General features: G+C 47.3%; 1 protein-coding gene across 1 annotated transcript; it reads left to right on the forward strand.

Moving 5' to 3' along the window:
• Positions 1 to 504: 504 nt before the first annotated feature.
• ZMYND12 (zinc finger, MYND-type containing 12) lies at positions 505 to 11,427 on the forward strand (the record flags this gene model as incomplete). Its single annotated transcript, XM_010283527.1, has 7 exons — positions 505 to 646; positions 5,252 to 5,423; positions 6,408 to 6,577; positions 7,945 to 8,067; positions 8,937 to 9,057; positions 10,015 to 10,160; positions 11,308 to 11,427. Coding segments are annotated over 7 exons (994 nt in total), but the record flags the coding sequence as incomplete, so codon positions are not given.
• Between the last annotated feature and the right edge of the window lie 2,232 nt (positions 11,428 to 13,659).

Consider the following 13,659-nt stretch of genomic DNA (forward strand, 5'->3'; position numbering starts at 1 on the left):
GAACTGGAGTGGGCATGCTCGGCAGTCACTCAGCTGAAGCATTCCTCCTCGCTTCCAACGGTGCCCACATCAAATAGATAGCAGTGCAATGAGAGTTTTGGATGTTTACACAAATATCTTCACTTACACGGGATCCTCACTGAATTCACACATTAGCGATATTTCATTGGTTTCACAATGACTTGGGGTTTGTTTGGCTTTGGGGTTTTTTTGTGTACCACAGTGCTGAAAGCCAGGCATTTGCTCAAACCTAACTGTACTGGGAGTTTTGTGAGTGATTTAAGTAAGGTTTTAACATAGAGAATCATGGTGACATGGCAGGACAGTGCTGTGTTCCCATTTGGGCATATCAAGTATATATTAGGTATTCCGTGAGCAGACTAAGGGCTGGTGGCTGTTGCGGGTAATTCTCGTGGTGAAAGTCTAGAAGATACAACGGGCAATAATCTTGCGTTACATCAGTTCCAAGCATACAAAAATATCGTTCTTCCCTTATTTTGTTAGTGATGTAGATCATCAAAAAGCTGACTGGGTTAGTATCCATGAGCGAATATGCCAGCTGCTGATTCCAATCCGTACGTCCCTCCCTTTTCTCCTTTCTGAAAAAGAAAGAAAACATGGCATGGAACAGCTGGTGAAGAGGCAGGTACGTACAAGAAAAACTAATACCACTTCAAAGGGCTGCCTGTGAAATTTAGATCTCTTCTTCCCATATTTTGATGTACATAGCATTGGGAGGGCACCTCATTGGTTTATCAGTACTTAGTTGCAAAGCTTTCTTTTTTTTTTTAAACAAAAACTCCATAATAAGGGGAGCGGGAGCATCCTCTCTCTGAATCTACGAGCCTTTTGCCTTTTTCGCAGTCCTTACTCGAAGTCCTGAGCTTCCTCAGGCAGCGGCAATTCTGGATCTCCCGCCTTGCCAGGCGGTTAGCCCATCTCCCTGGTTAGTGTGGGATCCAGCTGAGTTTTGCTTCTTACAAGGTGTCTTCATCCTTCGCTCATGAGAGGGATTCCCCTTCCTCCAAGTAGGGGGGCAAAGAAATAAAGTCCCCTCTCTTTGTTTACTGGCCAATTTTAAACACCCTTTCCCTCTAAGTATGGTCTTTTATCTCTGCTTTTTGGCCTCGTGGGCGGTGCAGATGTGCAGCTCCTTTCCAGCCCAAGTGGTTTTCAACTCTTTTTTTGTTTGTTTGTTTGTTTATGGGGTGGCAGGATCTGCTTTTCCACAATGTTGATAAAATAAAATAACCCACCCAAATACATCTGCTACTTAAAATGATCTTGCCCATAAAAATAAATTATCCTTCTATCATTGCATAACTCCTAATCGCAGAATAATAGGACAACAGAACAGCTGAAAGTGAGCTGGTAACAATCAAACAGTGCCACTGAGAAGAACATCATTAATCTTCTGGATTTTACATCACGTGTTACTTTTAAAGTTGTTTCTGGGCCAGGTGCTCGTACTTTGGTGACTGGCTCATTGCTGCGGTCTTTCTTGGGAGCATCCAGAAAGAGAAGGTCGTAAAAGGGGTGGGACCTGCGCAGACAAAAGTCCTGCCTGGTGAAAGCTTGGGACAAGCTTTAGGCATCAGATTCCTTTAGGCTTTGTAGGAATTAGGCACTAACGACCCAGTTTGGTTTTGAAAATCTCATCTGTTTGACAATCGGGGGCAAGATTGTTGACCAAAGTCCAAAGAAGGTGTGTTAGAACAGTGTGTCCCAGAAGGAAAAATGCAAAAGATCCTTTGTTCCAGGTTACGTTTCAGTGGATCTTTTATAAAGTCTGCAAAGAAAAAAAAGTTAAAACTGGTCTTATTGGGGGCGGTGGCAGGGGTTTTTTTGCATCCTTAACTGCTTAAAGTTTTTCCAAGAAACTTTACCTACATATTGAACACTGGTGCGGAAAGCATCTGTTCTTAGTTCGTTGATTTTATAGCAACTAAAATGATGCTACATACATTACGGAAGACCAGGTGGCTGCCAGCTCAAGGAAGTACTCCCTGATGAGGTGGAAGCTAATAATTTGGTTTTATCGGGTTCCAGCGGAAGACAGCAGGAAGACGGGGCTGGTGGAGAAGGGAGAGTCGCTCCTCAATTGGAGTGCACACCTAGGTTAGCAGGCAGCAACTGCAAACCTCCAGCCCAAGCCGAGGCTTGGAATGACTTCATGGGAAAAATCATAGAAAGCAGACTCCCTTTTTTTTTTTTGAAGTAGAGATTTTTATAGGCTCTTTAACAACCTGATTGCATTTATTCTTTGACCTCTGTCTCCAGACTATTTAAATAAAATAGATTCTGGGAACGGTATGTGCGGGGACAGTTTGTCTTCATTCTCTCCTAAGAAAGGAGTGAAAAAGCAGAAACATCTTGGTGGTTACCTGCTTGCTTTCACAGCCAGGCTGCAGCTGCTAGCCCACAAGTGAAGTCTGCCTTTATGTACAGCATGGTATAGGGTAGACAACGTTGGGCCTAGACTGACTGACAAGCATTGGAAGAGTGGTATGGAGAGGGTAGGCTTAAATAATGCCCTGTTTTGCTGGCTTGATCACATTCCTATTCACAGAGCCAACAAAAATGCTTTAAAAAAGGCCTTTTGGAGCTCAGGGGAGAAGTTATGTAGTCTCATGACGATCAGAAAAAAAATCTTCTGCACAAAGCCTGCCCATAGGTTTATTATTTTTTGAAGATTTCTGCTGTACTTCACAAACTCCTGCATGGTGTTTGTTTAGAAAACACACAGCTCAAGCCTTAGTCAGGACACAGGAAAGCTTGTGCACATCAAAATGCCCTTTGCCTTAAGGGAAAGTGCATGAAGCTGAGAGCCAGGAGGTTATGAGTTTCATACCTCGTCTGTACTCCAAAGCTTTGTTGATAGAAATCTGCTTTTGTCAACATAGCCGGGGGGGTGCCTGCAGACAGTACCTCCAAACTGACAAGGCTCCAAGTTTCTGTTTGTAGAATAGCCTCACCTGCCTGCGTGATGTCAGCTTACCGCAGCCCCTGGGTACGGGAAAAGGTCCGTGCCTCAGCCAGCTATAGCAGTCCTCCAGCACCGATGCTGGCCCTGCCGACTGCAGGTTTCAACTCAAACTGACTGGAAGCCTGCCTTCCTCTTTAAATCGTCGTTTCTTCAAGCGTGCCATCGTTTTTGGTGCTTGTGAGTGAGTAAACGAATGTGTCACCAAACCCCAAGCGTGTTCCCAACCCCCTGCGCCCACCTGGAGCAGAGATGGGGTCTTCAGCCTCCTCAAACCCCAACTGGGGGAAAACTGCGTGGGGGCATCTTCAGAGAAACCTCTGTAATTGCAACACACATGAAAAGAGCCCAAAGTGTGGCGGTCTGGGGGCGTGGGGCTATGGGCAAGATGGAAAACAGCGCAGGGCCAAAGCTAACGATCCCCCCAAGGCTTGTAACTGCACAGTCTTAAATATTCAGTGCTGCAGGGCTTCTGTTGTCTCCTGCCCTTTCTTCTCCTTCTGGGAGCTGTGCAAGAGTCTAACCCTTAGCTGGTCCTTGCTGCAGATGTTTTAAGATAGCTTACATCATGGGAAGCAGCGATGATCCTATGGACAAGGAGTAAAAAAGGAACGATCCTGATCTCCAGCACCTCCCCAGATGGCAATCTGCTTGATACCCATGCACCAAAGCCAGTGCCGGTTGCAACAGAGAAAGAGTGGCATGGACAGAAAAGGCAGCCTGCTAAATAACAGCTTTTATTGCTCCGTGCGCTGACTTTCTCCTGGGCACCACATGCTCCCCCAACACAGCTTGGTGTTGGTGCGTGCCTTTTTCACTTGATACGTGCTGGTAGCTCAGGGGCTAGAGGGAGGATGACCGCTGTGTCTTCTAGCTCTTGGCTCTCCTTGCTGTAGCAGGGTGCTATCACTCTGGGGTCTGTTCTTCAAAGTTCTCATTATCCAGAAAGGATGTCCCTTTATTTCAGCCAGGATCTCCAGGAAACACTCGCAGGCTGTCCTTGAGGTTCCCTGTCCCTGAGCTGTTCCTTCACCCATGGCATGACTCTCTCTGTCTCTCTCTGAGCACTTAAAGCTCAGCAAAATGCCAAAGCCTGGCCTCCAAAAGCACTGGGATTTTTTTTTTTTCTGCCCTCTGCTCAGCCACAGCTGGAAAACAGAAGCCAATAGAGAGGTAAAATGGTATTTTCTGCCAGCGCTTGCTGCACAGGCCTGCCCATGCCTCCTAGCAAGAGAAGGGCGAGTGCCTTGCTGATTTACCATGGCAGCACTGCTAGGCACACCAGCAACATGATTTCTTTCCAGGCAGCTTTCCCGCTGCACCACTTGTGTGAAAAGCCGATGCAGAAGTGTTGGGAGTTGGCAACGATTACGCTGAAAGCAAAAAGAAATAGATAAATAAGCATCCTGGCTCTTTTTCACTGGCATCCCTCAGCACGTTGTAAGGGCAAAACATCTGCAGTTGCCGTAGAGCTCTGGGCAACGCACCGGTGTTCGAACGCAGATATGTTACAGAGCTGCAAAGGGTGAAAAGACCAGATGCGGTGCGGACTGCTAGAAGCAGCCAAAGGCAGGAAGCGACTCTACGTATGGGAAACATGATGGATTCTGACAACAAACAGAAATCCTGCAGAAGCTGCTTGACCACCAAACCCAGCTTGGGTGATGGATATACAGGAGTGTAAGTGCATTAGGGTGTTCCGATTTTGACCGGCTTTCCAGACTTGGCGCCCAAAATACCAGGCCCAGAACTGGCCGGGAGAGGGTGGGAGGAAGCTGCAGCACCACGTGAGGAGCTCTCTTCTCACTTCCAGACCGCGTCTCCTGCAGCTGGAGGTGTGCCATGCTGGCACCAGTTTGGCAAACCATACGCTCCGCCGCCTGCTATGAGTCACCGTTATTACCGTCAGCAAAACCCCGCCGTAGCCCCTTTGTCTAATCTTTTCTATGGTCTTGTGATGATCATTTTCTGTGCCTCACAGCTTTTATTGCTGCAGCTTTATTAGCCCCTTTTTCGTAGGCGGAAAGGATTCTTCGTCTCATAAGACACCACATGACCTAAGAGGATGTCCAAAGCTGTTCCTGCTAGAAGTAGGAATGAAAGCCAGGCTCTAATATGACAGCTTGAATTTCCATCCGTTAATTACAGACACAAACAACATTACAACCACTGTTTTACAATTTGCAAACTTGAATGTAAAAAGAGACGGTGCGTTTTATTTCTCCTTATCCTTTGCTCACTCTGGCCCATTCCTATGTTTCCCTGCAGAAATACATCATCGAGCTCGCATACAGCACAGCTCAGGAGTTTGTTTGGGATGGAAAGCACAAAGAAGCAATACCTGCAGCTTTTCACGCGCTGCGTTTCAGCACTGAAGTGTACGGCTCAAATTCTGTGCAATTGGTGCCTGCTTATCTCCTCTTGGCTGAGGCCTCCACTGGTAAGTATTGTCTAAATAGTAACGTTGGCAAGGGCAAGACCTCCCTTGGGTCAGGTTTCTGGTGTCCTTTTACCATTTATCAGGGAAGGACCAGCTCTGCCTTTCAGCATTGTGCCATGTCTCTACCCTGCCCTGCCTCAAGGGCGTTTCAGAGAGATTTGAGAAGTCACACACACACCCCTTTTCTGTGTGGGTCTGGGGAAAGGAATCCCTCATCAGTGATGAGAGGTCAATGAAAGCAAATGAAATGTTTTCTCCTTCTCTACTGATTCCCACAAGAGAAGCAGTATGAAAATCTATTCTTTACCTCTGTGGCTTCGTATGACTCTCAAAAGCATTAAATTCCCGAGGGTGGTTGGTTCTGCTCTTATCTCAGGGAACCAGCAAACATTTCTGAAGCCGTTGCATCAGAGGAATGCCTCAGTTCATTCACAAAAGCGCGCTCTGCCTGAAGCGGAGTTTTTTCTCATTGACTGTGTGCTTTATGAAAAATGTCAAACTAAGACTCTGCATGTGGAGGACTGCTCCCCTCAGCTGCAGGCATAGAGGCCTAAAAAATCGCTGTAAATCATTGCCGTTACAGCAGCACACACAATGCTCTGCTGGCAGAATTGAGCTGTCTCAAGGATTGTCGTAAATGGTGTGGCGAGAGAGGGGAAAAAAAAAAATCCCATGAGTAATTCCAGTGTGATAATACAGGAGTCATTAGTGGCTGCCTGTAGCTAACCTGTTTTGAACACGTGTTTCAGAGATACTGAATGCAGTACACAATTTCTGGCTTCTCGTGTAGCTCTAGACACTCAGCTGGTCTGTAAATTAGATTTTTGAACACCTGCTCAACTAAGGAGCACTGGGGAGAGAAGTGGGAGATCCACAAACTAGGTCTCCATATCAAACTTCTGCAAAGGCAGAGCAGGCAGTATTCTCTACATTTCTAAATAAAACAATGCTCTTTATCCTGCTTATTTCAATGTGTCATTTCAGGTGCTGGCCATCTTCCGCAGGCATCCAAGTATCTCTCCCAAGCCAAGTGGATTGTCCTCAGAACTCCAGACTGCAGTGTTGCTGTTCAGTATAAATTACATCGTAGTCTGGGGCTTTTCTATGCTGCTGAAGGAAACTTTGAACAAGCTTTATATCACCTGGCGAATGATGTAAGCCAGCTCGAACACAGAAACGCTTCAATTTTCCTTCCTTCTCTAACACTTCCAGACCGATAGGAAAAGCCTAGCAGGCAAACTTGTAAACCTGATTTTAGGTACTGAGAGGGTACACGTTACAAACACCGGAACTGGCTAGATCTAAGACACCTCTGTATCCGTGCGTCAGCCAAAGCTGTGTTTTATCAGCTATCCTGATTCCCTTGAAGTGATGTATACCTTGTCTTCGCTGCATCTGCTTGTAAATTTATCTATATCAGCTTTGTTACGGTACCAAGATGAACAGAGATTCCTACCCCAAACTGGTATAGTTGCCTTTTATTCAACAGAGAAGTTACGTCATTTTCCTCAATAGTTTCCTGCTAGAGAGCAGTCCTCTGTCAGCCGTTCTTTAATGAATGCCTTATTTAACTATTTAAACGCCTGGTTCAATAGCGTTTTACCCGATTCAATCTTTTTAGCCGTGAGAGCGGTTTGTCAAATTCAAAGTGGTTATTGCCAGCTCTGTTCCTGAGGATGCTTTGCCTGTCATTTGATCCCCCAAAGGCAGAATGAACTCCGCGACATCCTATTTATGTCCCACATAGACTAAATTTATCCGGTGCAGAGTGATGCATTCTCACTACTGTTGAATTTGATAGTAGCTTTTTGTGGGCGTGAATGATGACATACGATTGAGGAGAGTTAGGTCCTCTCTATTAAAATGTGCACAACCCTGTCTTCGCTTAGTCTGTAAACCTCCTGGGAGATTCCCCGCCGTGCCATTGGGTTTTTAGGTACCCTAAACCCGGTGCCCAAAAGGGCGTCGGGTCATAGCTTTTTGCTATTAGCAAGTTGCTGCTCTACGTCAGACCTGCCTGAACTTTGGCTGCGTGTCTGAGATCTGCTGAGAGTCACACGCCAGCTCAGAATAGCTGGAATGCACCACTGCCTTCCCACTCCCCTGGCTTTGGCTGGGCCTTCGGGGGGGAGAAACAGGCGCCGCAGGCAGGACTGGGGAGCTGAAAAGCCGCAGCAGGTTATGCATTTGAGACGTGAGACATGCGGGTTGCAGAGTGAGAGGAGGAGATGTGGGAAACCTGCCCCGTGCTTCAACGGGGGAACACGCTGTGATGAGGTTCCTCTGCCCCAGCGAGCGGGGGATTTGGGGGCGTTGCATTCCTTTGCATAAAACCCAAAATACAGGTTTTTTAGTGTCATTTTACAGTCATAATCGGGTATAACTAATGTTACCGTTACACAGAAAAAAGGGAATGCTTGCAATATTATTAATCCATAGTGAAAAATTTCCCAGGTCTGATACGAACATTAAACTTCTGCTTTTTTTGTGTTTTGTTTTTTTTTTTTAATATTAATTTCAGATTTACCTTGCTACTTCTGCATTTGGACTCAAATCTATTGAGACCTCTGGAGGGTATTTCCACATGGCTAATGTTTTCTTTCGCCAGAACAAAATGGACATAGCAAACTCACTCTATGCTGAGGTTGGTAAAACCAAAGGTCATCCTCTCTATATTTCTCACGTTTTTTCTGTGCTCTTTCCAATGTTTTTCCTGTTTCTGACTGCCTTTGATATGATGGTGACCATATCATGTCATCAGTGTTGCCTTTCAGGATCAATCTCAGAAACCCTTTTCATAAATATTTCTCTGAGTCAAAACCCAGAGAAATTAATTCTGTAGTCAGTAAAAAATTGTTATTCAAGTTGTTTTCGATTTGGGCAGCCAAACCTTGTTAAAAAATAGCTTTCTTACCAAATACCCCCTGCCAGAGGTTAGAGAGAGTCCCACAAGTAGCTTCCACCAGGGTCACCAAGGAGCTTCCATGGCCAGGGAGGAGTTGCTGAGCAGCGTCGGAATACAAACGAGCCACCTAAAATCTACGCTGAGACTCAATGAAGAGTCACACTCATAAAAGATTGCAGAACGGAGTGATAAAGCGAGGGAAGTAACAATTATCTGATCGCTCCAATAACTGAAAAAATGAGCTTTCCTTTGTTTAGCCTGATTTTCTGAGGAAAAGAGGCTGTGGCAGCTGTGCAGTCTGCCTCCATTCCCCTCGCAAACTTCAACCAAATTTGCTTTTGGTTAACAATTTAGTTAGATTTGTTCAAGTCTGATGAAAATTAATAGTCCCGTGGAGAAGTGGGCTTCCAGCGAAGGCTGCCACTGGGAGAAGAGTGGTCAGATCTCTACGTGAAACATGCAGCTTGGCAGCAGCCAGCTCACTAACCAGCGGGCGCTCCGGTTCTTGTGGTAGGGACGTGCATTGCAGGAGACATTGTTTATAGAACAACTAGTTGCTAAATACCACGTATTCATACAAGTGAAATAATTCGTTTGCTTCCTGATAGGTAACCGACATCTGGCATGCTTTTCTTGTGAAGTCAGTTCAAGCGCAGGAGCAAATTCTCAAGTCACGACCGGAAATGTCTCTGTTCACCGAGGACAAGGAAGTCAGCGAAGACTGTATGAGTAAGCACCGCTATGGCGCAGAACCGTTTGGAAGACGGGATTTTAAAGAATCCGTACATCCAACAGTTCATATTTACGGTGTTGGGTTTTGCGTGGCATTTCTGTAGACCAAATTTAACCGGAATCACAGGTGTTTCTGACGTTGATGCTCAGGGGATTGTGCTGGATGGAACAAACAAGGCCACTTTAGGACTGAGGGTGTTCAAGTGGAAACACAGCTTTGCCCTTTTTGTTTACATGCTCCTTTTCACAGCGGCCTTGGCAGTGACTGTAACAATACGAGATTTTGCCTTTCAGGATTCGATTTCACTTCAACATTCTCATTTCTCTGCAGCTCCTTTGTCTCCATTTAAGTCTGTGAAAGTGACATTTCATCTCACTTAGGCAGGTTTGCAACTCTGTCCTCTGAAGCAGTAGGACACGATGGAATAGCGGGTGCTGATAATTGGATGTATTAATCTGGAGAATACTCTCAGGAGAGAAGCTGGGGAATAAAGGTGCATAAAGCATTAGGAAATACGCTAGTGTGCGTGGTACTACCCTACGCTCTGCTGGAGTCAGACTAGACTCTGGTCCTATCATCTATGCTAAGAAGAATATTGTCAGAGATGAAAAATGTTTCTGTAAATCACTTTACCTGGCATCGTCTCTATCCAGTAGGAACCACAGCAAGGCAGGGCTACACGATACCATCTTCGGTTATGACAGGAGTATGAAAGTTGCTCTTTTCATGCAGCTATTATGACTCCACATCCTTACTAAAGGCTAATCAACACAATTACTGACTGGATGAAAAGATATCTGTTAATGGGTATGGAATTTGCATGGAGCTGGGATACTGCGTTGATGCTTGTAGTAGAAATGCTTTGATGTCTAGAGGAGATAATTGGACAGTTCTGAATATATTATCTTGCATGCGTACGTACATCCAACAAGATTATTTCATTCCTGATGCAGCTGAAGCCCAGCAAGCAGAAGCAATCCGAGTACTGAATGCGGTATTAGATATCAGAGAACAGGCACCCAAGCAACAACCTGGGGAGACTGCCAGAGTTTTGCATGCTCTTGCCATGCTTTATTACCTGACCATGGATTTATCCAAGGTAAGCTTTGTCTGGTGAAAGGGTCTGGGAGGGTTGCCTAACTCTGTTTCAGTGCTCGCCCCATCCCATGAAGCCTGTGTTCACCTGGCACCTCTCCAGAGCCCACAACAGCCTTGGAGCGCTGGATGACAGAGGACAAAGCTGCCTCGGTAGCTCTGCGTGAAGCCAGCTCGCGATCTGCCCTCTCTCAAGGCTAATAAAGACTCCTGGATCTATTTTGGGCATCCACAGTGGATCCTGTAGTTACCCACATTTTCTGGGTTCGTCCTTTATCTGGGAAATCCTGGCAGAGTAGCTGCCTGTTCATAAGCTGCATTTAGACATCAGGTCGGATGTTACGCGGCAAGCAAGACGTGGGCCTCGCACGTGGCTCTCCTTGAGCCAGACTCCCTGTAATTACCATGATGTTAATGTGGGTTCCTTCTACTGGATCCCGTAATTCAGTTTTGAATTTGCACCCCTGTATTTCATGGCTAAAAATTTCAGATGCAACTGCTAACTTCAGAGTGCCCGATTCTCTGCCTTAAAAATCATTGATTTTGAGGAAATGCTGAGCAGTAACCATCTGGAAATCAAGCCTCTTTGTTTGGGCTGAGCGCTCAAAAGCCCGAGTTTCTTTTGCTTGTGTTTTGGAGGGTGAAAATACAGATTACTAATGGTCTCTTCATTGTATCAGGGAAAGCCATAATGATGTGAGTCAGTGCTTGGAAGACACAAAGAAACAAGTTCAAATTAGAAAAAAAGTCACAGCTTTATAACTGTGAGAATCCCTCGAAGAGCTACCATGGAAAATGAGGGATTTAGTTCAGACAGGGTCAGTACAGCTGTTTTTTTCCTGAAATAGCTTTGGGAACGTTCAGATGAGCTGCTGTATCAGATGGGAGGTAACGATCACCAGCGCGGGGCGCTGGGGTTAGTAATCTCTTCTGCCTGCACCACTGGATCCTAAATATGATATCTGTTGGCAGCTTTACTCTCTCCAGTAAAGCAGCTTGTGCAGGTCACCCTCTAAAGCAGGTGGCTGAGTGGCTGGAGCCTGGATCTGTGCCAGTGCAGCTATTCCAGTGAACTTCTGCAGGTCTTTTAACTGCCCCTTGAGAAAAGCCAAATTCCTGACAATTCCTTTGTCTTTTCTGTTTCATTCCAGGCTGATGAGGTGGGGAGGAAAGCCTTTGACCTGGTGAAACAGCTGCCCCAGCAAGAGTCTCTAGAAGCCATTGGCCATTTGTTAAAGTTGATTAACTCCAAGCCTTCCTACACAAAATAAAGAACTCTTTCTACCAGAGCTAGGTGTTTGGCTCGGTTATCTGCTTAACTAGGCTGCTGAAAACAAGCAGCATTACAAGCCGTAGGTCCTTTCTGCTGCTGTCATCTTTCCCAGTGTGTCCCTTTCTGTCTCGAGGTGTTTGAAAATTAAACTGACTGACCTCTGTAGGCTGTTACGGAATAACAGCACGAGGGTAGGAAACAAAAGCGCAACGAGCACACGATGCATAAATCATTACCTAATGATTTATGAATAAGCAAACAGCCTCTTACGTCCTCACATTGTCCCTCCAGAAGCTAAGACCAGCTGAGATCTGTTTGTTACTGGTTTCCTCTATTTGCCGTTCAGTTTGATGAGGGAGATCCCAGGGAGGGGTCCAGGAGGGTCTCAGGGGAGGTCTTCCCTTGCAGACCTAACTTGGGTGGTTGACACCTGCTCCTCAGGACCCGCTTGGGCTTGGTCAGGTATTATGCCTCTCTGCAGTGCCTCACTCCAACCCTACCTTCTCTCTTTTTGCAGTGCGGTCTAGAGGAGTCTCGTAGCTCTGGGCCCTGAGTTTTGGCCTCCCTCATTTGTTCTGCTTACGGAAGAATTTGCATCCAGGAGGAACCATGAGAACAGCATGAGGGACTATAAGCAGTCTTGAGGGAAAGACTTAAAAGGCCAGCTAGCTCCAACGAGAGCTTCCAGCCCAAAGGAGACGTGGTTTCCTCATGGCGGAGAGCTCGCCAGTGCGTAGGCATCCCCTTAACTCTGACGCCAGCCTCGGGAGGAGGAAGTCCCTTGGGTCACCACGCGCTTCCGCCCTCGACCTCCACCAAGCACACTCCCAGCCTGCAGCTCTCGCGGGCTTCTTCCCTGGAGAGCAGAGAGAAGACCGGCAGGGCCGAGGGTACGCGTGGCCCTTGCTGCGAAGGTAAAGGGATGTTGAAGAAGGGCGAGAGGAGACCCCGGGACATGGTCTGTGCGGTGAGCTCGGTTCAGACGCCGAAACATGTGATGGCTTCGCACAGCTGGGAAAGAGGTGAAGGGAAACTTGCCCTGCTGCTAAGGTCTGAATTCAGCTGAGCTTTAAGCCTACGATTAAGTCTCATTTACTTCAGGAGGATTTATGAGCGCATTTAATTGCCTTGCTGAATTGGGATGGAGTCAAGTACGTTTTTTAAATGCTTCGTCAAGCTGGGACCTGAGCAATTAGAAGGGATTGATGCTGCCAGTAAAGGAAAGCCTCCGCTTCAGCCCATGTTCGTTACACAGGGGGGAACAGCGCCAGTCGGGGTGTATGAGGGGCCCCACGGCAGATGGGCTTAGGGGGTGGGTGGGAGACCTCCAAATACTCCTATGGGAGATGCTGGTGGATGTGTCCACCCTCATCAGGTCTCGCCACGGCCGGACCGACCACCTCCTCGGGACGGAGGACACCGAGGGGGGCTGCGCCTGCTGGCACAGTGCCGCAGGGCACAGAGGATTTGGGTCACCGTGGCCGGGGATTTAGAGCTGTGGGCTCCACCGTGGCGGTAATCCCTCGGGATGCTCTGCAGCCGAGCTGAGCCTGCGCGACGTGCCAGGCCAGTGGCTCGGTGTCGCTGCTCTGGGCTGTTCAACGCCATAAAAGACGGCGTGAAAATTAACATTGCATGGAACTGAGCATCTCCAGGAGCAGAGACAGGCAAGGGCTGGGAATGGGAACATTAGCGTGGGTGATGAGAAGAGCCCTGGGCAAATAAAGAACATTTTGGGGAGCCTTGAAAGATTTTACAAGAGCTATTTCCTACGGCACGCTGCAACAGCCATTTCCAGCGCATGCACTTCAGGGCAAAGAGGCATTTCAATAAATAGAAAAAAGCCTGAAGTGACCAAGATCAGCGTCTCTTTGCCCGAAAGTGTTCAGACTTGCAGCTCTTGGCACCTCCTCAGTTCAAGGGGAAAAACGAGCATCTGCCAAGAAGCAGCACCCTCCCTCCCTGCCTTGCTCAGGTGCTCACAGCAAGAGCTCTGTCCCAAAGCAGACCGGTCTTCACAACACCACGGGCAGAGCCATGGGGCAGGTTTGGGGTCTGGCGAGGGGACGGAGTGGGTCAAGGCTGCAGCCAGGTACCCTCATGGCACCAGCTCCAGGTCCCAGCTGGGGCTGCTCAGGGCGGTTAAAATCCCATCATGTGCCCAGGGAGGGCGTTTTTGTTCCTTTTGTTCCTTGGGAAGAGCAGCTTCGCAGGGCCGCGCGCTCGGCAC

The sequence above is a fragment of the Phaethon lepturus genome, unplaced genomic scaffold (genome assembly GCF_000687285.1).
Source record: "Phaethon lepturus isolate BGI_N335 unplaced genomic scaffold, ASM68728v1 scaffold53853, whole genome shotgun sequence".
Lineage (NCBI taxonomy): Eukaryota > Metazoa > Chordata > Aves > Phaethontiformes > Phaethontidae > Phaethon > Phaethon lepturus.